Source organism: Chenopodium album, chromosome 26 (genome assembly GCF_948465745.1).
Source record: "Chenopodium album chromosome 26, dcCheAlbu1.1, whole genome shotgun sequence".
Lineage (NCBI taxonomy): Eukaryota > Viridiplantae > Streptophyta > Magnoliopsida > Caryophyllales > Amaranthaceae > Chenopodium > Chenopodium album.
This window is the reverse complement of record NC_137859.1, coordinates 35,114,429-35,139,947: the sequence shown is the minus strand read 5'-3', so window position 1 is coordinate 35,139,947 and position 25,519 is coordinate 35,114,429. Positions and strand designations below refer to the sequence as shown.

The 25,519-nt window shown below is 32.3% G+C and overlaps 3 protein-coding genes across 4 annotated transcripts; 2 read left to right on the top strand and 1 right to left on the bottom strand.

Annotated features, from left to right (window-relative positions):
- The first annotated feature begins 2,231 nt into the window (after positions 1-2,231).
- Positions 2,232-6,774, top strand: LOC145617174 (solute carrier family 40 member 1-like). The gene is made up of 8 exons (XM_081671858.1): positions 2,232-2,517; positions 3,304-3,454; positions 3,704-3,891; positions 4,207-4,674; positions 4,893-5,064; positions 5,244-5,381; positions 5,520-5,630; positions 6,343-6,774. Exons 1-8 carry the CDS (start codon positions 2,399-2,401, stop codon positions 6,490-6,492), a joined length of 1,497 nt encoding a protein of 498 aa, XP_081527984.1. The 5' UTR covers positions 2,232-2,398; the 3' UTR covers positions 6,493-6,774.
- Positions 6,775-8,253: 1,479 nt separating this feature from the next.
- On the top strand, positions 8,254-18,649 carry LOC145617173 (mitochondrial thiamine diphosphate carrier 2-like). Of its 2 annotated transcripts, none has more exons than XM_081671856.1 (8): positions 8,254-8,547; positions 9,440-9,559; positions 10,499-10,615; positions 11,201-11,312; positions 12,854-12,981; positions 15,965-16,117; positions 16,749-16,895; positions 17,806-18,649. In XM_081671856.1, the coding sequence occupies exons 1-8, from the start codon at positions 8,545-8,547 to the stop codon at positions 18,028-18,030; spliced, it is 1,005 nt and encodes a 334-aa protein (XP_081527982.1). In that variant the 5' UTR covers positions 8,254-8,544; the 3' UTR covers positions 18,031-18,649. The 2 variants fall into 2 exon arrangements, with proteins under 2 accessions (XP_081527982.1, XP_081527983.1); XM_081671857.1 differs by having other exon boundaries at positions 9,395-9,559.
- A 5,985-nt stretch (positions 18,650-24,634) lies between these two features.
- LOC145617125 (E3 ubiquitin-protein ligase RSL1-like) lies at positions 24,635-25,039 on the bottom strand. Its single transcript, XM_081671810.1, has one exon. It carries the CDS (start codon positions 25,037-25,039, stop codon positions 24,635-24,637), a length of 405 nt encoding a protein of 134 aa, XP_081527936.1.
- Between the last annotated feature and the right edge of the window lie 480 nt (positions 25,040-25,519).

Sequence of the window (25,519 nt, the reverse complement as noted above, 5' to 3'; positions counted from 1 at the left end):
TTCAAGTTGTACATCTCTAACACCAACACTTAATTTAATATTCCGGCCTTTCTCTTGATAGAAAGGCTCGAGCTTAATAGATGATGAAATATTCCAATGTCGATACTCTACTACCATTCGGAGGGACTCGAACACTTTGGTCTGTGAAAACCATCTCGCCTACTTGACGGATATGGTTAGGTTAATATCCGCCGAGTAATTGTTATTGTTATCAATTTTCATTGACGACACATCAAAAGAATCAACCTGGAATCTAAAAGGAGGTAACAAGCCATTACAAGCTACTAGAAGTAGAATTGTAAAAAATAAAATTAGTATCATGAGGAAAAAATCGCAGCAATCAAATGAACGAATCGTGGTCGTGTTCTTCGAATTCTGGTTGATATTATTGTGGTTGAGAAGTGGAAGTTGGGATTCACTATCATTATTATTCTTTTCATCTTGAGAAGCTGTCATGGTGGAACTTTGAGCACACAAGATTTTAATTCTTCTACCGCAAAAGACTTTAATAAGAATGTAATTTAGGGATGGAGTACTATTTTTTTTTATTATATATCTTTCCTCTCACATTCATTACTTTTCAATAAACTATTAACGCCACTATTTTCTTTTATAATTTTTTAATACTCCAACTAACCCATTTACCTCTTATTTTATTTAAGTCAATTAAATTGCCTAAAACTATGTGCCGGTCAACGTGTAACACTTAAAAAAACACGGAGGGAGTATTTTTTATATCGAGCATTTTTAATATTATTATTAGTCATTACGTGTCTACTACATAATTTAAATCTTCATAAAATCGCATCAATTCCAATTCTTAACTTATTTAACTAATTTTGTATAATGATATATTTTAAAACTCGGTACATAGAAAAATTTATCTTGAAATTCAATAAATAACTCGAGCATCGAACGGACACCAATCATCTAGTATATATGAGTAATATTCTTGGTGATGAATGAAAAACGTAAGAGATTGAAAATTATTTCACAATATTTTGTCAAACGTTGCATATGCTATCTTTATTTAATCTAAAAAAGATACAATTAAATTTATTAATCTTACGTTTATCTTAGCTAGGAGATATATCTTTTTTATTCATTCAATATATCGATCTAGAATTTAGGGCCTGTTCACTTCAGTTTGATTTCAGTTCAGCTCCAATCAGTTCAGTTGAGTTCAGCTCCAATCAGTTCAGTTCAGTTCAGTCCAATTCAATTCAATTCCAATCAGTTCAGTTCAGTCCAGTTCAGCTCCAATCAGTTTAGTTTAGTTCAGTTCAACTCCAATCACTTCGGTTTAGTTCAGTTCAGCTCCTAATTTCCTTCTCTCATAAAATATTCATTTCAACTCAATTCAGTTTAATTCAGTTCAGCTCCAATCAGTTCAGTTCAGTTCAGCTCAGTTTAGTAAATATGAAAAAGCCCTAATTTCAGTTCAGTTCAGCTCCAATCAATTTAGTTCAGTACAACTCCTAATTTCATTCTCTCATAAAAATATTCATTTCAGCTCAGTTTAGTTTAGTTCAGTTCAACTCAATTCAGTAAATGTGAACATGCCCTTAGTGCTCGGACAATGCCCCGAGTTGATATAAAATTACTAAGATAAATTTTTTTGACTTTAAAGTAAATTTTATTTCAAATATAGTACTTTTATACAAGTATATATCTACACAGAGAAAGTATAATTTTTTAGACAAAAATCAGAAGTACATTTGGTCTCTCGGACTTCAGAGCACACAAAAAGTTATCTATCTATCTATCTATCTATCTATCTATCTACATATTACTAAAGGCGAAACTAATAGAGACACTTGACAACACTATATTAAAAATTTTCCCTCCAATAATACTTGCTAAAAAATTTATCTTCCATAATAATCCTTGCTTTAAAAATTATAACTTCTAAAAAAGGATTGCATCTGATTTATAACATTTGCTTTACATAAAAAATAAACCAAACTTTCTAAAATATATAATTGTTCAACATAATTTATATGTGGCTTTGTTAAAAAAATATATCTGGATTTTTTATTAAATTATTCAATATAACTTTATACGTAGCCTAAAAAATGATGTTTTTAATAATTATTGAACAGCCGTGCAATAGTTGCACGGGGTTTACCCTAGTTTTTACTGAATACAAAATTCCTAAATTTGGAATGCCAAATTGCCAATTGAAAAATACCATAATTCATCACCTAAGATTCTTACTACGGGAGAAACCATAGATAAAAATACAAAGTAGTTGTTGATGATTAAATGTCATCTTTGTACCCAACAAATCAACATCGATTTCATCCCACATTAAAAAAATTAAAAAAAAATACCCCAAATTCAAATGTAAATATTTATACTTTGTACGAAATTGAGTACTAAGAAATCAAATTAAAACATGGGAGATGCAGAGTTAGAGGCAAGGAAGTGTTTAATTAACCCAGAAAATGATCCATTACCAACTTCTCTTTTAAGGTGTTTGTATGTTGGTCACTTCTTATCAAGATGGAGTGCTAGGTAACTTCTTTTTTAAATTTTTATTTTTGTTTTTATTTTTATGTGATATAAGGTAATTTTGGTTTTACTTGATTGATTTTGTGGAATTTTTACTTAATTTGAACTAATGGGTAGATGAAAGGACAATTATTTTTGAGCAATTTTGTAAAAAGGGTGTCTTTGAAAAAGGGTTTTAGTGCAAGTAATAATGAGGATATAAAGGTTTCTTTCTGTCAACATTGTTTTGTTATCTTTCTGTTTAATTTCTTTAGGGGTTTGGCTAAAGTTGTAAAGTAGGTACTAATGAACCTTTTTTATTCTTAAATCTTCAATGATCTTCAAATTGTGTCATTTAGCATCTGATATTTGATTGTGAAGAGTACTTCCCTTTTGGATATTATAGTGGTAACTCTAGGAGGATTAAATCATCACAATATAGTCCATTCCACAAAAATCAATGCATCGAATAAGCTAGTGATTAGCATAGAGATCATGGTTGTTACATAAGAATGGATTTGGGTTTATGATATTAATTCTTGACATAACTGGTGGCATAAATTTTGTGGGAATTTTTTAGTTTACAGGAACTGGGGCAAGTCATTCAGACAATGATTACTGTGTGTTTTTTTATGTTAGTCTTTAGTTCTTTACCATCCTTTGCTTGGAGAAATTTTCTGATAGGCATTTCTAATCCTGGATATAATATATTCGCGGTTGTAACTGATGTTTTAAGTTTTAGCAATGTTCTGGTGATCTATCCTTGGAACTATTGATTAATCTTCATCTTTGGGTGAATTAAATGTGCAGAATGTGGGAGTTCTCTGTGGCTTTATATATGATTAACATCTGGCCAGACTCATTGCTTCTGACGGCTCTATATGGAGTTGTAGAATCAGCTTCTGTTGCGCTCTTTGGTCCTATTATTGGGGAATGGGTGAACAGACTGAGTTATGTCAAGGTTTGTTCGACTCATCTTATTCGTGCTCAATGATTTATTAGGTTCAGTGGATGAAATTATGGCCTAAAATTCAATGGTTAAGAATCTGATTTCGAATTAGTTGGGATTTGAGAGTTAATAATAACAATTAGGAACTTACATGAGAAGGTGGATAATAGTTGGTTTTAGAAACTTCAATTCAGTGCAATTTCCAACTTATTTATCCAATGCAGCAAAAATAATATTTGTATCTTGCTTTTCTGCTTACAGGTTCTTCAACTTTGGACACTGTCACAGAATCTGTCATTTATAGCTGCTGGAGTCGCAGTAATTGTTTTACTTGTCTACTCGAGTTTAAAGAGCATAGTCTTTACGTCACTTGTTTTGGTAACTTATCTCTCAGGAGCTGTTGCTGTGCTTTCAACCCTTGCAGGAACCATCTTGATAGAAAGAGAATGGTGAACAGAATTTATTTTTCAGAAGAGTGCATAACTACACTTCCCTTGTTTTTGCTAGCTTAGTAAGACAATCTTTTTTATTACTTTTTTACTCATCAAATTTGATTTAACATCAATTTAGATTTACATAACAGTATAACACCCTTTCAAATATTAAAATCGTCTAACACAAGAGAAATTTATTCACTTAGCAAATCCATACTTTTCAACCTTCACTTGATGTTCAACCAATTATATTTTTCTGTGCTTTTTTATTGCTTAAGTTTGCGCTTGTTGAACATTTTATCAATCAGTAATTCATCAAAATATATGCAGGGTGGTTGTGATGTCAGAAGACCAGCCTACTGGAGTATTAACAAAGTTGAATTCAGTTCTTAGAAGAATTGACCTGGTTTGCAAATTATGTGCTCCAGTGGTTTCTGGTTTTATTGTAAGCTTTGTATCACTGACAGCATCAGCTATATTTTTGGCCCTTTGGAACATTGTATCCGTGTGTGTTGAATACTGGTTACTTAGCTCTGTATATGAGGGGATTCCGGCTCTACATTTGAAAGATAGCAAAAGAAAGCAGATCCCATATTCTGATCCTGAACAAAGCAAGTCTCAATCTGATCAGAACTCTGACTTGCCTGTTGAATACAAAAACAACATTCCTTCTCCCGAAACCCGTAAATTTGGATGTTTTTCAATACTTCCTTGTCTCGGTGCTTGGAAAGTATACTTAAACCAAGAAGTGGTGCTTCCAGGCCTTTCTCTGGCTTTGCTGTTTTTTACGGTACTCAGGTAATTTAAGTTTCTATCATTCTATAATTCTATTTGCTACTTTACATCCTGGTCATAAAATTACAGAAAGTTGTTATGGCAGAAATTTTAAACTGCTTCCAGAACTCTTCTAGAGTTTCTACAGTCAAGCATCTTTAAGCTAACGCTTTTCATTGTCTTGGGATACAGTCTTACAGAGAGATATTAAAAAATGACATACTTTGTTGGTCTTTGTGCAGCTTTGGTTCTTTGATGACTGCTGTCTTGGAATGGGAAGGCATACCTGCATATCAGATAGGTATAGCCCGAGGCATAAGTGCTATTGTAGGAATAACAGCAACCTTTACCTATCCCATTCTAGAGTCGAAGATTGCAACTCTTAGGACGGGACTTTGGTCCATTTGGTCTCAGGTATGAGTACCATTTTAATTACTACGTATAAGAATTCTTGCTGCCAAATCTTCAATCTTAATTATCTGTTTAAATTTGTAAATTTTACATATTATGTAGTACCATTCACCTATTCTATCTGAATTAGTAATTTGATACCATGTTAATGTGTTCTCATACACTTGTGATGCTTCGCGCAGTGGTCAATTCTTCTTATATGTGTTGGTTCTATATGGATCAAAAACAAGCTACCATCCGCATATATGTTAATGAGTGGTGTTGCAGCATCTCGTCTTGGATTATGGATGTTCGATTTAGCTGTCATCCAACAAATGCAGGTGAACATGCAATAAAATCTTTCTATTTAAGGGAATAAACAGGATCAGTCACTGCAGAATTTACCTGTTGTGGTTTCTGGCTCATGCCCTTGCCCTTACACTAGATAAGCACTACTTTATGCTGTTTTCACTTTTCAGGACCAAGTACCAGCCTCTGATCGCTGTATTGTGGGAGGGGTCCAGAATTCCATCCAGTCTGCTATGGATTTGTTAGGTTATATCATGGGAGTAATTGTCTCTAATCCAGAGGTAACCGTGATTTCATCCATAGCTTTGTGCCTAAACTCTGATCAAACACGAAAATGTCTGTAGAACAAACTAAGTTAAATTAGAGTTCACCTCATTATGTGCTCCCACCATTTCCAAATACTTAGGTGTCATTTAAGTTTTTCAAGCTATATCTTTAATGGTAATGATTAATGAAGTCTACACTATATATGTTGATATAAATTATAAATTTAACTGTCTGTGTATGCTGCTCGAGTGCTCGATTGGTTTTAAAAAGCAATTTCACCATATTATCTTTTCATATATTCTATCAGTATATTTTGAGATGCATTTGGATCAAACTTCTGACTCAAATAACGAAAACAAACAAGGGGCGTAGGCCTTAAGCTTAGTCATAGTCTCATATCACTTGTTAGTCTAAGGGCACCTAAATATTGTTTTGACATCGAGGTTTAATCACTTTTATCAGTTTCATGGATGTGAAAAGTGCTATATCAGTGACCCAATTTTAATGGAGGTTATATCAGAAGTCATGCAATGTTCAATGTTCATACCATACATAACCAATGAATTGGACAATTAGCCAGGCTGTAGGCAGGGAATTTTCCCTTGCCCTTTGCCTCGGGTGCTCTAGGGTACATGGATTTTAATTGTGATCACTGACTATAAATCTAACACGGTAACAGTAACACTACTGAATTTGACTCCGTTGTGATTATGACTTGTTTTGCAGCACTTTTGGGTGTTGATATTGATATCCTTCGTAATAGTAACATCAGCTGCAATACTCTACACACTGCACATATGGCGTATCCGGAAGCACTTATTTCACTTTGAGAAGCTATATGGATTAACGCAAAGATTTCTTGGATCATCCTCCTGAACTAATATACTAGTTGGCCTTGTAAATTGTAATGCACAAATATCACATCATAAAATGTTTTTGTTATCAAATTTGTTGGCTAATAGAAGTCTAATGTTCATCTTTCTCCCTTTGTTGTTTTGAGGAAATTAGTTGGTTATTAGATTTCCCTGTCTTTTGTTGAAAGGTTTAAAAGATCAAAAGGTCTGACGTGGAATCCATTTTGGTGTGCTAAAAAAAGTAGTGATACAGCTACATTTCTCTTTAAGTCACTTTTAGTCATGGTATCAAAATTCCAAAGTATTTTAGCTGGGAGATACATTATATGGCATTTATGTCATAGAATCATGTATATTATTTTTTATTCCGTGTAATATATTGCTTGTTTGCACTCATCAGTTAAATCTATATATCATGCACTCTAAACACACCGAGAATGAAACGTGCACACATTAAGAGACATGTGGCGTCACAATCGTGTAAAATGACTTGTGGTGCCTTGTACCGGTTTCACCCAAATGCATGAAACAGTTTGGTCGTATGTGATGTCTAATGTATAATATAATGAACTAATGATGCCTCTTGCTTTACCTCAGGAGTTGTCTTGTAAAACACAGCTCCTAATTTCCCTTTTGATAACCAATAGGATTTGTTTTCAAGAATTCAAGACTTATTCCATTTAATTTATAAATATAGATATAAATATAGATGGACCTGTGAAATACATATATATCCAACAAAAGTTGCTTGAATTTCGTCCAATTGAGTAAGTTGCATTATTTAAGGGGATAAGGATTGCAAATTGCCAAACTTTTTTATGTGCTCTCACATCTCGAGTTATTGTGTGAAACATGAAAAATAGTGCAGAGTACTTAATTTGTGCTGTATTATACACTGAAGTATGTATTATAGCTCTATCCTATTCACTTTGTTATAACCTATCTTTATATAATAAAGTTCAGTTAAGGATTAATAACTTCAAATGAGATAAGATTTAATCAGAATTAATAATGTATATTCAAACTCAATTTACAACTAGTATTACAACAAACATAAGTTCATGCATATTCTAATAAGACCATACAAGTTTACATAAAATTAGATAAATAAAATACACCTTTAAAATATTAAGTACTCCGTAATAATTAATGTAAGATACGTTTAGTTATGTAAGATACTCATTCAACATAGGAGTCTATGATTGTAATGTCTTGCTACAAACCACTAATGGTCTATGGATTAGATTAGTGTTATAGGCCTAAATAATTAAATATGTCCTCCATGCTCTATTGAATGGGCCTACAAAGTCACACATATACAATCTATGTTTAGTGAGTTAAATATAAGAGGATTTAGTGATTCATTAATATTAGGAATCATATTGTGTATGCATGTTTGACAATTCTTAAAAATAAATCAGTTATGCGGTGTCCAAAATTCATTGGTAAAAAAAAATTAAAAGATATTTATAACATAGATATTGGTAATCCTAGTAGGCAACAAATCTGATAGCGCCAGCAATTATCTTGTTAAGAAAACCGGTGAATTCACACAACAAAAGTATATTAATGCTTGATAAGTTACACCCCTTTCATTATTTTTACTTGCTTCATGACACTTTGTACATGGTGACCCAACTCGAAAGAAATTTATGCTAAAGATTATTCGACAAATAAATTAGGACACCCGAAAAAGGATAGTTATATTAAGATAATATTAGTAGAATTAGTTGGTAAATTAAGTTAAAAAAGCTTCTCAAACACTTGTAAAACTAGGTAGTGAAGTTATAGAAAATTTCTTCAAAAAGAAAACACGTCTATGTTGTTGGTGATGTTTTAAGAGGCGGCAAAACAAGAAAATAAACCAACAACGGATTCCCATCATTTAATTTTACATACAAAATAAAAAAAAAAATAAAATAAATACAACCCAAATTCTTCCTATTATTAAAAGATCTTCCTTTTTCATTTCTTTTCTTCTTCAACCCGGTCCCCGCCGCCGCCGCCGCCGCCGCTTACCGGAGAAATTGGGCGGCACCGCCATGAATTCAACCTTCTCCCACCATTTAATTTCATGGTAATTACATTATTTTATTTACTTTTTAACTAATTTCCTTTTAATTTGATGCTGTTTATTCGTATTTGATTATGGAATCTGCTCAATTGGTACTTTTTTTTTTCCCTATAATTGCAACAATTTATGGATTATTTTTGGTAACTTCATATTTTTGTTTGGTTTTTTTTGTTCTAAATGGAGTAATTTTTTGGGTTTTTTGAAGTAAATAAGTACACTAGCAATGTGTATAAGGTTGGAAATTTTAAAGAAATTATTATTTTTGGTAGTAAATCAATTATTATAAGTATATTTGTATAATATGATTTCTGGGAAATAGCCCTTTAATCTGTTAATTAACGAGGACAAAAGGAATATATTTTTAGTGATTGGAGTGCATTGCAGCTTTGAAGGGTGTTACAAGAAAATAAATTGGATGTTATGCTGAATTTAATTCTTTGGCGGGTATATTCTCTCTCCTAAAATTAATTTGAATCATTATTGTTTGATTTTCTGTTAGTTTATTTAATTTAATTGGAAGTTGGTTAGGTGGGTATTTACATGTTAATGTTCTGAATTTTTTGTGGTATGTGAAAAGACTGAAACACAAGAACCCTAATTTTGGAGAGTGATTTGGGTTTTTTTTAGCATAAAGTAAATTTGTTGGGGGAAGCAAGAGTGTACTACCCTCTAAAGAAAAAATGAGGGTTTCTATTCTGTTTTTGTGATTACATTGATTGATTCTTAGTAGGTGATGCAATTGTACTTTAGAACATTTTATGCTCGGTTTTCTGTTCGTTATTTCATTGATAATATGGAGTATCTAAGTTGCTCTAAGTGACTGATGGATGTCTTGCATTCTGGTGTTCAGGCTTTCCAGTTGTTAGTTTAATCTGAGAAGTTTTTTTTCGGAAAGGTGATGGAGGAGCCAAGTCAATTGAAACGAGCACTAATAGATGCGTCAGCAGGAGCCATCTCTGGTGCTATATCTCGCACTGTTACCTCGCCTCTGGATGTCATTAAGATCAGGTTTCAGGTAATCAGTTTATAACTGTACAGATATATTGTTTTGAAATAATTTTTCCTTATTTTTGGTGTATGTTGGTGATTTCTGTTAGCGTCGAAACTCTGTAAGAATATGTGTTTGAATATAAACTCAAATCTTTGCAATCCTGCTGTCGCATGCTTAGTTACTGGGAGTATATATTATCCCAGCCTAGGGTTTGAGATTGTGTGAAATATTTTAGTTATGAAAATTTTTGGCCTATATAATACTCCCCGTAATAAAATCTACTCAACTAATGTTGATTTTAAGAGTTGAATGGAACTGTGCTGATGCCATGTAGGCACCTCTATGCATTATTTCAAGGAATGTAGTTATGTCATTGTCAGAAAATGTGTACCAAGGACTTCCAACTCTTGATTTCATAGTTTGTTGATGATCCTGCATGAGAAGTCTGTAATTATTTGGTTTGCTTGGTATTTTTAGGCCCGTAAAATGACTCTATACTCAATGTCTCTACTACTTACGGAGTTAGTTACAATTTTTAATGTGTCTAACTCTGGATTACTTTATTACTATTCCTGTGTACTTGTCCAATATTTCGCTCTTTTTTTTCAATCTAGAATTATTCCTTCTGTATCTGACTATCTGACAACTAACTACTAAGAACCTGCACTTCATATATGAATGGTTTATTCTACAACGACAAATGGATTTGTTGCTTTTATGTTCCACCAGGCATGAGGACTTGATGAGTAATACCAATATTTTAATTTCCCTTCTTTTGTTAGCTTAGTGTGCCTAATTCTTTGCGGAATTAGAAGGAACAATTTCCCAGGTTTTTGCTAGTTCTCTTGGTTTGTGTGATGTGTATCCATGCAATCAGGTCAGATATGATAACTGTAAACATGAATGCTGATTCTTTTCGGTTTTGTTTACTTGTAAAACATATTTAGCATCTATTTTTCACAGGTGCAACTGGAACCAACAACTTCATGGGCATTGCTTCACAAAAACATGTACGGACCTTCAAAGTACACTGGAATGTTACAGGCAGCTAAAGACATCTTAAGAGAAGAAGGACCACGGGTATGAACATGACCATCAGTTGTTGCATGCTGAATTTTTTATAAGACTTTATTGTCCCAATTTTATGCTGAAAAAGTGTGGAATAGAGAGCTAGAAAGTTTTAAAGATGCCTTTGATAATGATGCCTGTGGTCTTAGGAACAATTTTCTCAGCTTGAAAACCATATATTACATGACAGTATAATTTTTGAAGTTATTGAACATATTTATCGGAGTTTCTCGTCTTTACGTTATCTCTTCTCCATTTGTAAGACAGGGAGATTATGGGAATGTGGATTTGTTAACCTAATTTGACTTATTATATGATTATATCAGGGATCTATGGGGAAAGTAGTATATTAATTTTCCTGCTTTGACCCTGTGATGAATATAAAGATGAGAATAGGTTATCAAAATTTGATATCTTCATAAGCATGCTTCTTGGATTTTTAAGATCTCAGTAGTTATTGATTGTCCTTTTTTTTTGTTGGAAGTGGTGATCTAGGTTACAGCACAAAGTTCTCTCTGTACTTTCGTGAGTTTTGTTTGTCCAGTCTGTTTGGGTCCACTTGTTGAAAATTAATTGTGATTTTGTTGATTGCTGTAGGGCTTTTGGCGCGGGAATGTCCCAGCTCTGCTCATGGTTATGCCATATACATCCATACAATTCACAGTCTTGCACAAGTTTAAGACATATATGTCTGGCTCTTCCAAGGCAGGTTTGTTTGCATCTACTCATATTTGATATTTTCTTTTATTAAATTGGAACATTATTTAAAGTCTACAGTCAATTGATGACACTGACAAAGTGGTATATCTGAGGTTTGCTAGGTCATAAACTAGAAAATGGTGTTTAGCTAGCTTAAAAATCAACTTTTTAGAGTATGCTATTGTGTTGCTCTTGTATCTGCAATTCTCATTACTAAGACCCTCTCCAATGGTGATACTCAAGTGAGTATGTTTAGGAGAGAGAGAGTAATTTTTGCAATGTATACCAATAAGTTGGTATCTAAATTTAGCAACTCCAAAAGAAAGTTGCTAAGTTTAGATACTCAACTTTGAGTCTCATTTGACAAAAAGTGTGGGCCCCTTGTCAATATTCTAATATATTTTGTAATTTATTTAAGTTTTACCGTTTTTTTTTTTTTTTTTTTTTAAATTTTTTAATCTTATAAGTTGGATTTGGTAAGCCATTAATTGAAAGTGACATTTGTATATTTTAGAGAGTCTCACCAATTGAGAAATTAGGCTTCACATGAGTTGCTAAACTGAGAAGTGGGTGTGGTTTCAGCATTGGAAGTAAAAAACAACTCATTTTGTATTTCAATACTCAAACTTGAGTCTCACCATTGGAGATGATCTAAGGTTGTCTATATTGTTATGAAATGCAAAATAAATGCTAAATATTGTTTGCTTTGTGGATTTCTTATTAAGTCTAATCAAGTGACTTTCATTTTCTTACTTTTGTGTTTGAAAGTCCTTGTTTGCTTAAACATTCTTCTATAGAGCGCTATTGGCCTTTGCCTATGGCAGGACTGGGGAATCAGTTGTGCATAACCTTACCCCCTGTGATTAGAGAGAAGCTATTACCTTGGGGCTTAGTCTTAGACCATTTTTTTTAATTTTTTTTTTTTTGTTTTTAAAGCATAGGGGGGGCAGAGACCCTATGAGATGAAATCACAAGTAAGAATGAAAGTAAAGAGAAAAATAAACTAACTAAAATATCTTAAAGAGATCAAGCAGGAACTGTTCTTGGCATCTCCACTCCAGCTATATCTTCATGCAGGATACTACCCAAATCTAGAGGTGGAATTTGGATAAGTTCATTTGTGATATTCCTTTTTTCTCTTATTAGCCTATTAATTCTGAAAAGTCTTAGACCTTTGGTGGGAAGGTATAATTAGCCTATTACTTCAATAAAAATAAGATGTAAAAAATTACCTAGACTATAGATTTTTCTGATCAGAAGTTGTGGAATTGAAAAGTTGTGGAACTGAAAAGTTGTGGTGCATTAATTGATACTTGCTACTCCGTTTAGCTTTTCATTTTCTCTTGTCATTTTTAATTGAGTGCTATTGGTTTTTTATGTTGATGGCAGGCTCTAAATATGGTATGTTTTTCATCTGTGATGTGAAACTGTGAAGTACCACTTTGAAGTCATTTTCAGATTCTTTTTTTTATGTTTGGAGCTGCTTAAATATTGTAGGCAATCATGATATCTTAGATTACGTGGCTTACTTTTGTTTTTCCTAATTTGCAGAAGACCACATCCATCTGAGTCCTTACTTATCCTATATAAGCGGGGCTGTTGCAGGTTGTGCAGCCACTGTTGGATCATATCCATTTGATCTTGTACGCACCATATTAGCTTCACAGGGTGAGCCAAAGGTATACTTATTATCGATTAGAATTTTTTATTTTATTTTATTTTATTTTATTTTATTTATCTTTTTTTCAAATTGGCTTCATTTTTTATCCCTTTTTTTTTTTTTTTTTTTTTTTTTTTTTTTTTTTTTTTTTTACCTGTATTCAGACAATACGAACAATTTAGTTCTATAGAAGTCGTTTCAAAAAAAAAAAAATAGTTCTATAGAAGTCTACAAAAACCTTCTTTTCCTTTTACTGTTGGAGTTCACACTATGAAATAGGCTTCACTCCACTTGGATCATGGTCCTTCTGCATGCAGACTTTGAGATTAATTGGTCTGCCTGTTATTATTGAAGCATGATATTTGTGTGATCTGATTTATGTCACCCCAGTGTTCTTAATATTAATATTTGCATCAGAGTGTACTATTGTAGGATTAAGATCAACTGGAAGTATTTCTAAGGTTGTAAAGACTCACCAAAAATGTTGATGTGTTAAAAAAATTTTAATGATACATTCTTAAAATAATACTTCCTCTGTTTTTTTTAGTTGACACCTTTCTATTATCACGCTTGCCAACACATGTTTTTAGCAATTAATATCTCTAATTATCAACATTATAAAATTGTAAAAATTGGATATTAATAAAATAAACATTGAAACGATCCAAACAACCCACATAAATATGTTTTATCGTATCTATAGACCACAAAAGTAAGTCAAAGCGTGTGTGTGAATAGTGTAAAAGTCAAACGGTGTCAACTAAAAAAAAACGGAGGAAGTATGATATATGAGGTCTTTAAGATTATACAACTAACACATTCTTTTGCAACAGATATGTTTGAGATTTATAAGATTCTGTATCAACTCATTAGCCTCATATATTAAGTTCCTCATATATTAAGTTCTAGACCTTTAAATAGCTATAATTTGCAGGGTTGTTCACAATAGGATCCTAGGTAGGAATTTAATATTGCCTCGAGCATTGTTTAGATAAAAGATTTACATGAATGATATAGTAATTTCAGCAAGGTAATATAAAAATGTTCATATATCCTGCATATAGCATGTAAATTGCTTCACATTTTAGCCTATTGTTGTAGAATTAGATTGTAATCGCATTAATATTCTAACATTTCGATTCTGATTATTTATGTTTGTTCAATTGAAAGATCCTGAGACATTAAGGTTATAATAAAGATTAGGAATTATTGCCTTTATCTAGATCATAGAATGTGAACCACAAGATGTGGACCAGGATTTAAATCGTCAAACTGAAGTTTGTTGAGGTACAGTTGCTATATGATTGCATAATCTGTCGGTAATATTAATGTTGCAACTTGAGAGGCTGCAATAGTACAATGTGTTAGTTGTTTTATACTACATATCTGTTACTCGAACGTTGCTGCGAGTGGCTGGTGTGGCAGTGTAGGAACACATCCTAATGTCAAATATGTCAAGACTTTAAAATCAGGAAGTGGAAGACTTTCCTATTATTTTTGGTGTAGGGACTTCACATTCATTTTTCATTTGTGCTTTTCTCATAACACATACATACACTTACTCATGTGAGGTTTTCCTTTTCTTATTAAAATAAAGACGTAAGTCCATTTGTGAACATATATCACAAATTTTTTTTCCTCATACGGTCTACAGATGGCACTAGGCCAAGATGGTCCGAAGCAAAGCACGGCACACAACTTTGCTTGCTGGCCTAGGCCACTTTATTTGGGAGAAGCACACCATGGCGTCTGGGTGACCCTTTTGAATATTTCAGCATAGCACATATATAGCGAGTAGGCTCAGCTTTGGGCCTGGCCTAACCAAGCCCGATGTAGGCCCAGCCCACATCCATCATTAATCTTACCCTTCCCCTTTTATGTTATGTATCCTGTGTATATGCTTTTACCATATAGAAAAACATTGTGTCAACTATGCCAAGGCTTAATTTTTTGGAATTGGAATTCTTTTCTAAAATTGGATATGAGTGCAGGGACTCTACATTCACTTATCAATATTTTCATTTGTGCTTTTCACATACATATACGTACTATTGCACAAACACTATAGACTTGTTTGCTTTGTCTTGTTAATATGATCTCAAGCCCATTTGCGAGCGTATATTACAATTATTATCTTTCTTATCCTATCCTCATCATTTACATTTTTTTCATTTAATTCCATGTATTTGAGGTGTTTGGAATTGAAGTGTACATCAGGGCATGAGGCAAAATGAAGAGTTAAAACGTACTTTTATGTCATGCTTATGGTGTAATCATGCCATCCATTTTCACCTATTGCTTTCATTTTATCCTCTATCATCTAGTCATTGATTTTTCTAGCATTAGTGGTGGGTATTACTGCATCTTTGAATTGTTGGTCATAATTTCTCTGTTTCAGACTTTCAACTTGTTGCCCTGGTTACTATTCCTGTCCATTTTGGATTGAATATTGTTAGAGATATCCTTATATCATATCTCTAACAAATATCCTTATAGTCCATCATTTCTCTACACATCTAATGTGTAATCATACTTAAGATCTATTAGAAATTTAGAATTACCATTGGTCATTCCTGAATCTTCATACTATTGGTCATTCCTGAATCTTCATACTATTGGATGTTTTTGTCAACTAGGATAATCAATTATTATTTGTCGCTAGGAACATCCTGTTGGTTGGCTGTTCATTTACGCATCATTCACAATTATCTTTCTTGATATCAAATATTGACTGCATAGTATTAATGTATTAATCGAATATTTGTTTCTCTCACTATTGAGTTGGAGGTCAGTGTGAATTTGTTGACCAATTTGCCTTAGATATTGGGGATGTCAAAGAGGACAAGTTAAACAGAAGTAGAACCATGAAAGAAACTATTTTATATTTATATATCTTTTTTTTATTATTTTTTTGACACAGTATATTTATATCATAGATTTATGTTTTCTAGTTTGTTGATCACTTTTGATACATTAAAAAATTAGTGATCTTTATTTTGTAGGTATACCCCAACATGAGGGCTGCATTTGTAGGTCTTCTTAACAGACGTGGCTTGCGAGGACTGTATGCTGGTTTGTCACCTACACTAGTTGAAATAGTTCCCTATGCAGGCCTTCAGTTTGGCACTTATGACACTTTCAAGCGTTGGACTACAGTATGAGTTATTTGTTATCTGCTTATTTTTTCAACTCTTCTTATTGTCTTATATAACCTGCTTGATGCTTTGGATGAACTGAATGATGTATAATTGGATAATGTAGTCATCATTTGTATCTTCCATAGAGCTTAGTTATGTTTAAAAGACTTGAGTCAATTCCAGATTTCACTTAATGTGATTATCACTTGTTTGAATACAATAGTATTCAAATATTGTAGCCAATTTTGAGACTTACCATCATCTTCATCAGTAATTTTTGCTCCTAATTCCCCATTATGAAAAGTATGGTCCCTTTCCGTGTTGCAAAACTGTATTGTCTATTTGTATTGAATGAAAGTTTTCTCTTTCTCAAGTCTCATAAATATTTGATGTTTTGGTGTCTACTTTATTAGTTACAGGAGAACTATTAGGCCAAAAGTGTCTCTCTAGAAACATTAAATTACTCCCCTTTGCCCGTAAAATAGGGTATTGCTTGACTTCAGGTTTTTGAGTGCAACCTTTGATTATTTGTTAAAGTTATATACAATCTAGGAAAAGAAATCTTCACTTGGCTATTTGTATGATATAAATTTTGTTGTCAAGATGTATCATCTCTCATTTTCCTGTTTCATGGAATAATCTCGTGTAGGCCTGGAACCAAGTAAGATATTCTGGAGGACATGCCAGCAGCGACGATACCCTTTCAAGCTTCCAGCTTTTCCTTTGTGGATTAGCAGCTGGTACATGTGCTAAGGCTGTGTGCCACCCATTGGATGTCATCAAAAAGAGATTCCAGGTAAAATATTTGGCTTTATAACACTAAATTTTTTGTAACAAGATGAATTTGTAAAGGTCAGAATTATTACACTCCCAACTTCTTATATGGCAATCATACCCAGCTCATTTTGTATTTCCACTTATATGATGATATACATGTTATGCTTTCAACATCAAGATTTCTTTGAACTGTGACTTTTTTTATAAAGGCAGTTTGGTGTTGATCTTTGATATCCAATTCACAGATCTATATTTAACTGTTGAGTTCTCATTATTATTTTGGAAAGTTAGTGTTCTGACTGTTCTCATTGTTTAGAACATGAGAACTGAGATGGCTCAGTCATTTCTCAGCTGAGTGATCTTTGTATATAGATATTTTCTTTTTTTTTTTTATAGTTGCTTCTTGTCAGGAATAATGCTATGGGGGAAAATGGGCCATAAGGCCCTTAACTTAAAGGCACTTATTTATACATAGACCACTAAAATTAGCTCAGGTTACGTATTATAGGTTACTGTTTAAAAATAAGCCTTGTTTTGTTGTCTTCATTGTCCCGTGATTTTGAATTACTCTGCCTTCTGACTGTGCTTTTATTGAAGTGATTGCTCTTCAATGCCTAAGATACTAAGTTTTTAGGGACTGGTTAAGTAATTAGATTGAATGTGGCAGTAAAGGCGCCTCAGCTTCTCTAATAGTGGGACTTTCACAGTTCCACAAATGTTATTAGTTTATTACTGGGGTTTGTCATGGTGGTCACATCCTATCCTTCAATTCAGCCACAAACACGACCTTTTTCTTTTCTAGTATTCAGATGGAAATAATACTCATATAGTCTTTTTATTTTTTATTTTTGACGGGTAGTCATATTATAGATAATTCAACATAATGAAACTACTATGATTATGAAGTTTTTTGGACTGGCAATGTGTAGGTTGAAGGATTGCAACGAGATGTACGATATGGAGCAAGAGTTGAGCAAGGTGCCTACAAAAGCATGTATGATGCCCTCATGCGAATCTTGCAAGCCGAAGGCTGGGGTGGTCTATATAAAGGCATTGTACCCTCCATTGTGAAAGCAGCACCTGCTGGTGCTGTTACTTTTGTGGCCTATGAATATTCATCTGAGTGGTTGGAGTCCATATTAACAGACAGCTAATCAATTTTATTCACTTTTCTTTAATCCATTGAGGTCTTTTGATTTTTTTTTCTTCTTACCTTTCAACCTATAATTTTGTTTTTATTTTTTCATGTATACAAGGAAGGCCCTGAAAAAGATGTTAGGGTCTATTTTTCACAGAATTTACCAATTCTTTTGTCATAGGCACCCCACAATTTGGGATTTTAATCCTCTGCGAAGTGAAATCATGCAAATGCTCGAAGGTAGTGTTACATGGCTTCTACATGTAACTATGTAAGGCGACATTTGCATAGATGACAATGCCTGTATGTGTGGTCGTGTGGAAGCCATGTGATACTATGTTGCGGGACTTGCAAGGGTTCTCACTGCTGCAGAAGAATGTAATCCTGTCATATATGGTGGGTAGTACGTGTAAAAGAGAACATAAAAAGAGGGGACAGATTTTAACAAGCTTAGCTTGAAGCCTCTTTTGACTGATTGATTTTTGTACAATTGTTGCGGCTGTTACTATTGGTTTTGTATAATGTTAATCTTTATTGATGAGTACATGTAAACATCAATTGTTTTTCATGGCTGCAACAGTATTATAGTTTATTTGTTGATTCTTTATCAAATGTGCTCACCAATTTTAACTCTAGACTTGTATCTAAATCTTGAGTTATGATTTATTTTACTGTTCTGTTTATGTAAAATAGTCTGGCGATTTTAGGATACATAGGGAAATTGATTTTGGCACTTGTGAATAGAGAATAGGAATTTGTCTTACAATGGGTGTGCCGAAATCATTTTCAAAACATAGTGTTGTTGCTGATGTAGTAATGGTTAATGATTGAAATGTCTTGTTTGTGTTCGAGGACTTTCTTGTACACATTTCTGATATCTGGCTAGACTAGTCTAAACATCTTATCCTTCAGTTTTGTTTTTGATAAGATGATCATTTCCTTCGGCTACATCTAATATCTAAGATGATTTATATTCATAAATTTACTTGGCAATTTTTTTTTTATTTTTTTTAAAAAATCTTTCTTATCGGTGCAAATCTGAAGGTTACTTGTGATTCACTAATTTATATCATTATTCTCAAGTGCATCTAATAATAAAACCGAAATTATACGAATGCAGAGTCTATCTATCTAATACGTAATACTTGCTAAGCCACACAAATGAGCAAGTATCTACTATTTTATTTCATTTCACCAAGATATATTACTGTATTAAAAAGTGGCATCTGAATTTTTATTTGTTGTTTAAATAAAAGGGAATATTAGAAAGAATATTCTGAGATGATAAGCATCAAATAGTCAGCTAAGTATATCATTTCTTTGGTAATGAAAGTAATGACTAATGAGGACAGCATTGCAACTAAGCAATACTAAAGAAACAACAAGTGCAATACACCTCTTAACCCCAGTGGCCAGCTTGATTTACGCATAATAGTCTTCTAGTTTAAGCCTATATTATTGAGGTTTTTTTTTTTTTTTTTTTTTAATATCGATGAATTTAGTTGTCACATTATCAGTTCAATTCATATTGCATACTATCAAGTATCAGTACAATTATGTAAAAGTGTTACAAAATTATACATAAAAGGTTACTCAGCGATCAATATGAAGTAATAAAATAGATGTTTTTAAGATAAATTATGTGTGCTCAGAACTCTGTATTTATCTACAATTTTAATCATATCTCTCTGATCTTCGATTCTTCATCAAAGGGAATAGAAGAAAATTTTCAAATATTCCATAATATTAATATTATTATGTCATTGTTATTCCAATTATGAGGTATGAATAATGCCTTACTAGTTACTAGTCGTGCCGTACTTACCGTACTTATATAAGTACAATTGTGGAAAGTTGACTTGCGGAAATAATGACTCGGTTTGAAGGAATCAACTCTTCATGCTTGGCTTGCGCACAATGACACATGCTGCTAAGTCAACTTCAGAGTTATGACATTTTACAAAAATAGTCAATGAAATAAGTGATATAAGATTGAAGGAGTTATTCTAAAGCTAAGCTAAGCTAGTGTTTTAGTGTCTTACATGTATAATCTTTGTTTGAGCATTTTTGTTAGTAAGGTATGGAAAATCGGGATCAAAATGGAATTAAAATCTCGTTTAACCTACCAATATCTCTATCATATAAGTCAACTCTTAGAGCAGTAAACGAAAGAGCGAAGTTTAACAGGAATTATTATACGTATTTCATCATTCTCTGCGACTTTAGATGAAGTTTTAAATTTGCCATCCTATACTACACATAATTAAATTCAAGTATTAGCATATGATTTCATAGATGAATTGAAAAGGTCTTGTAAAGAATCCCACTTGCATGCACTAGTTTACTAACATGCTCACCTTCATGATGAACTAATATTTAATTGGTCAATTGCATGAACAAGTGCGCAATTCTGTAAAGACTAATTCAAAATTTCAAACTTAAGCATGATTTGGAACATAGAATTCTGATTAAACTAATACTATATTGGATTAATGACTCGAGTAGTTTTATCCGTACATGAAGTTTGTACTTGGGTACTTGTCTTTTGGTACAAATTGTTTCTATTAAAAAAAATTTGAATTCTTTCTACCCTTGAAAAAATCGTTATTTAAATTGTTTATGTATAGGGTGGACTTCAAGGCTCTTGGACTAGCAATCACATGACATCACAATCTTTACGTGCTCCTTTAGTCATTAAAAAAGAATGGTTGCTCTATATACTATTTGTGAGTTTGTTTAGGTAAGAATAATCCTACTACATTAGATGATAATACTTTTAACGAGTGAGCGAATGAGTGACAAAATTACAAGGGATAACAAAAAAATTAAATAATACGGAGTAACAATAACCTCAAGGTCATAATACTTTTAATGAGTGGACGATAATTAAATTTGATTGACAAATTTGTCAACTATATATGGATACAACCGACCTTTCACTATTTCCTCATATGTGTTCTATAGACACATTTCTTTAGGTACGTGTGTCAAGGTATTAATGTCTTCTATTATCAATTCATTAAAGATTGGATCATATCACTCCCACCTCATAACTCTGAGGTTTAGGGATTAAATCTCATGAGGCTCATTTGAGGGATTTTCCTTATCTCCCCCTTCAAATGAGCCCCCTTCTTCTTACCATTTAAAAAAAATATGTCCAAAATTAAAATGTAACAATTACTCAGAATATGAAACAGGGGGAAGTATCTATGTACGAACAACCTTCATTACCCTTCAAAGGAAAAAAAAAAAAAAAAATTTGCAACCTTCACGCCTAAATGTTTTGTTTGCAGCTGTAAGATATGAATGTATCATCCCTTTAATTGATAATTTGAAGGTCTTTTTTTTAATTAAAAAAAAATTAAAAAAAAATAAAATAACTAAAATAAAATAAACTTATTTTTGTCTTAGGATAGAGAGGTGGGACTATGGGAGATTTTTTTTATGCAATGGGACTATGGGAGATATCAGCACAATAACTTTTATACATAAAAAGTTTGTTATTGTACAAATAAATACGGAGTACTTCGTATATGTATAGACCTACCGATTTAAGTGTATGTTTTATGTTTAATCATAAACTTAAGAGATTAGTGTTTCCATATGTTTAAGTGTATCATTGTACGAATAACAATTAGTGTTTCTGTATGATTTAATTGGCTTCTTATTTTAATTTTACATAAACTTCACCTAGTCACCTGTTATGACACAAACCATAAGTAAAAAAACGTACACTTAACAAAAAGAAACGTATGCAATATATATTATGAAAGTAAATTTTTTTTTTTTTTGAAGGAATATTATAAAAGTACTTTTGAAGCTATAAATCTAAATTATTTCAATATAATACGAAGTAGGTTCTATTCAAAGTATACTTTAATTACTACAGTACTTAATAATTTATGAATTTGATTAGCCAGACAAGTGACAACTGAGGACTTAATAAATTAATAATGTTTCTTCTCTCTCCTAGACATGTTGATGTCATAGTGTGCTGTACTAATAATACACGTACATCTCCAATTCGATCTTATCTCAAATGAAAATAATGGAGATTGAATTATAGGTCAAGTATCCTACCTAAATCATGCATCAATGGAGAATTTAGGTCATGAATCTCTCCTAGGTCATACATATTATTTCCGATATAAAATAAATTAAAGTCTTATTTGAGGTGATCATGTGAAATTACAATATCTATCAACTTACTGTAAGATATAAACAAATGTTAAATTATTATTGTTACAGAGTAAGGGCCTGTTCTGATTGACTGAAATCAACTGAATTGAACTGAACTGAACTGAGCTGAATTGAGCTGAACTGAACTGAACTGAACTGAACTTATTAATTAGTGATTTTTAACTACGGATTAGTGCTCTTTGATTATATATTACTATACCTATGTGTATATTATTATTATTATTATTATTATTATTATTATTATTATTATAATTAATTATTGATTATTATTATTTGTATTATTGTTGTTGTTATTATTATTATTATTATTATTATTATTATTATTATTATTATTTATTCATGATTATTATTATTATTATTTATTGTTAATAATAATAATAATAATAATAATAATAATAATTATTATTATTATTTGTTGTTGTTGTCGTCGTTGTAATAAGAGCTTAAAAGAATGAAATTTGGCTTTATATCATTAGCAATATCATTAGACATAAGAGCTGAACTGAACTGAAATGAACTGAACTGAACTGAACTGAATTGAGCTGAACTGAACTGAACTGAACTGAACTGAATTTCAACGGAAGAGAACAGGCCCTAACAATGGTGATTGATTTACGATTTTACATTATAATTTAATATCTGAGACTTGTGTTAATGTTCATAGTAATAGTTATTGTTATTTGAATGAAGATATATTTCTATTACCAAAGACTTGACCTTTTCATTTCAATATATTGTAGTACTTCATACATACATAAATTTATTATGACGACTAATTATCAATTATTGCCTATCTTATGCAAACAATAAAACTATACATCATAACAAAAGTTTACACCAAAAGAATAATTATATTAATTTGTACAAATCTAGGTTTACTATACATCAAAACAAAAGTTTACACCAAAAGAATAATTATATCTATTTGTAAAAATCTAGGTTTTACTGATTTAAAACATAATGACAATTCGATTCATTGCTAATCTTTTGATTCATTGTGCCTAATATTATGTGAAAATTTGTATGATTTAAATTAGAAAAATTTGAGAGAAAAAGAGACAACAAATGCATGAAGAACTCATTAGTGAAAGTGTGATAACTTTCAAAATGAAAGAGAAATGATATTCATACTAAAAATGGAGACAATTTTTCTCAAAATAAAATCCAAGGATGAGTTTTGTTTTGAGTATTAAAACATAAGAATACTCTACAAATTATCCTTTCGTTTAGAACACACATTGGTTGCCAATAATTTATGAAATGCTACCAAAAATAAATAAAATATTGCGTAATAAAGTATTAAAGAGTCAAATTTCTTCCATCACTTCCTTCTATAAGTCGTTAATTAATCGGATTTAAACACAAAACAATCCCTAGACAATCCTTTGATTTAATGAGCCTTATTCTTCTCAATCATACTCGATAGAGTAAGTTCTCATCGATTACAATCTTTTCCATGGAGCGGCCGAGAATAGTGACCAGCGACGTGATGGTGCATTATATAGTTGTTGTCCGGAGGCACGTAATGTAGCATTTGGTAGTAGTCTACTGAGCCCGGCCGAGTGACGTGGTGCATTACTTAGTTGTTGTCCAAAGACATGTAGTGTAGCATTGGGTAGTAGTCCACGGAGCCCGGCCGAGGGACGTCGTGGTGCATTATTTAGTTGTTGATGTCCAGGGCCGAGGTTGTTATAGCAATTACAGCTTCTTTGTCCACAAAAATACATAAAAGTTGTATTACACCTAGAATCACAAATAGACCAAAAACAATACGTTAAGAGATCATTTGCACTTTTACTTTGTGCCCCAATTTTCAACAAAATCATAAACAAAACGGTTCATTTTGCATTTAAGGATATAAATATAAGTTGTTATTGGATCATTTGTTAAGAAAAATCAACAGTTTTTCACAACTAATAGTAATGCCTAGAAGGGGCTAAATTGAATTGATTAGGTGTTCAATTTACAAAAAATCAATGTATTGCATCCTTGTAAAGGATCACTATATGCGATTTGAGATGACCTGAATTCAAACATAATTAATCCCTATACATCTACATACTTTTTAAAGCACATTCGTTGTATATAAGAATCTATATCTGTACTTCTATACTTTGGTATTTAAAAACAAAAACCTCAAATTTTTCATATGACACATATCACCTCTCTATCACACCTTTGTTATATATATGTACGAGTATTATCTATGATTTTCAATGCGTACTATCATAGAAAATATTTGATATTCTCAAAAAAAAAAAAAAAAAAAAAAAAAAAAAAAAACTCATTAAAGCGCGAATCAATTACCTGCAACGCATAATATTGCAACCGTCTCTTTTCTCCACATATATTTTACACGCAGGACACCTTTTCCAATTTTTACCCTGAGCTAGATTCATCAACATCCTGCCCTCCGCCTCTCATTCATCCTTATTCAAAGTTCGATACTTAGCACACTTGATCCCCTCATGCCATCCAACCCTACATTGAGCACAAAACAATCGATAGCAACTAGGGCATTCCGATCTAGTCACCTTCTCACTCCCATCATCAATCAACAATGCCGAACAATCCTTAAACGGGCAATAATACTTTTGCGAGGCAACTATAGTTGACTCACACAAAAGTCTACCCCACTTAAAAAAAGTCACACCTGTTAGGATCTCCCTACAATGCTCCGGATCTAATGTTCCGGAGCACTTAGGGACCGGACAATCAATTTGAGAAACGCCGCCTTCGAGCTTTGAATCAACATAATTTCTAATACAATCAACACAATAGGAATGGAGCTTGCCCCCATTGATATCGGATATCAACATATCCATGTCAATATCATGGCACAATTGTAAATAGTTGGAACTTTTGCTGACATGTGTGTGAATTGTAGTGGAATGCTGACTGGACTCCGTTTCTTCAATTTTTTATTACAATATTGGATACCGTTATGAAATAAACGTTAGCATTGACGCCGTCTCTTCTTTTCATTTATTGTCACTAATTAGAATGCAAGAGAGAGAAAAACATTCAGGTGAGGAGAGAGAAAAACACGATGAGGTTTGCCGGCGACGTTGAGTAGTTCGATCGGAATAAAATCTTCTATACCACCAACCATTCAACTCATGCGACTTGATATCTGAACTGGATCTCGTAGGAGAGAGAATTGCATACACTTCGATTTTTAGCCCTGTACTCAGTTGTAAGCCCTAACTCAGTTGTGTTATTCCCAAATTTGCAGGTATGGTAGTGTTTAATACCTTAATTTTGTTAATATTGTGTGTAATTAAGAAATGATAGTTGTTTAGTTT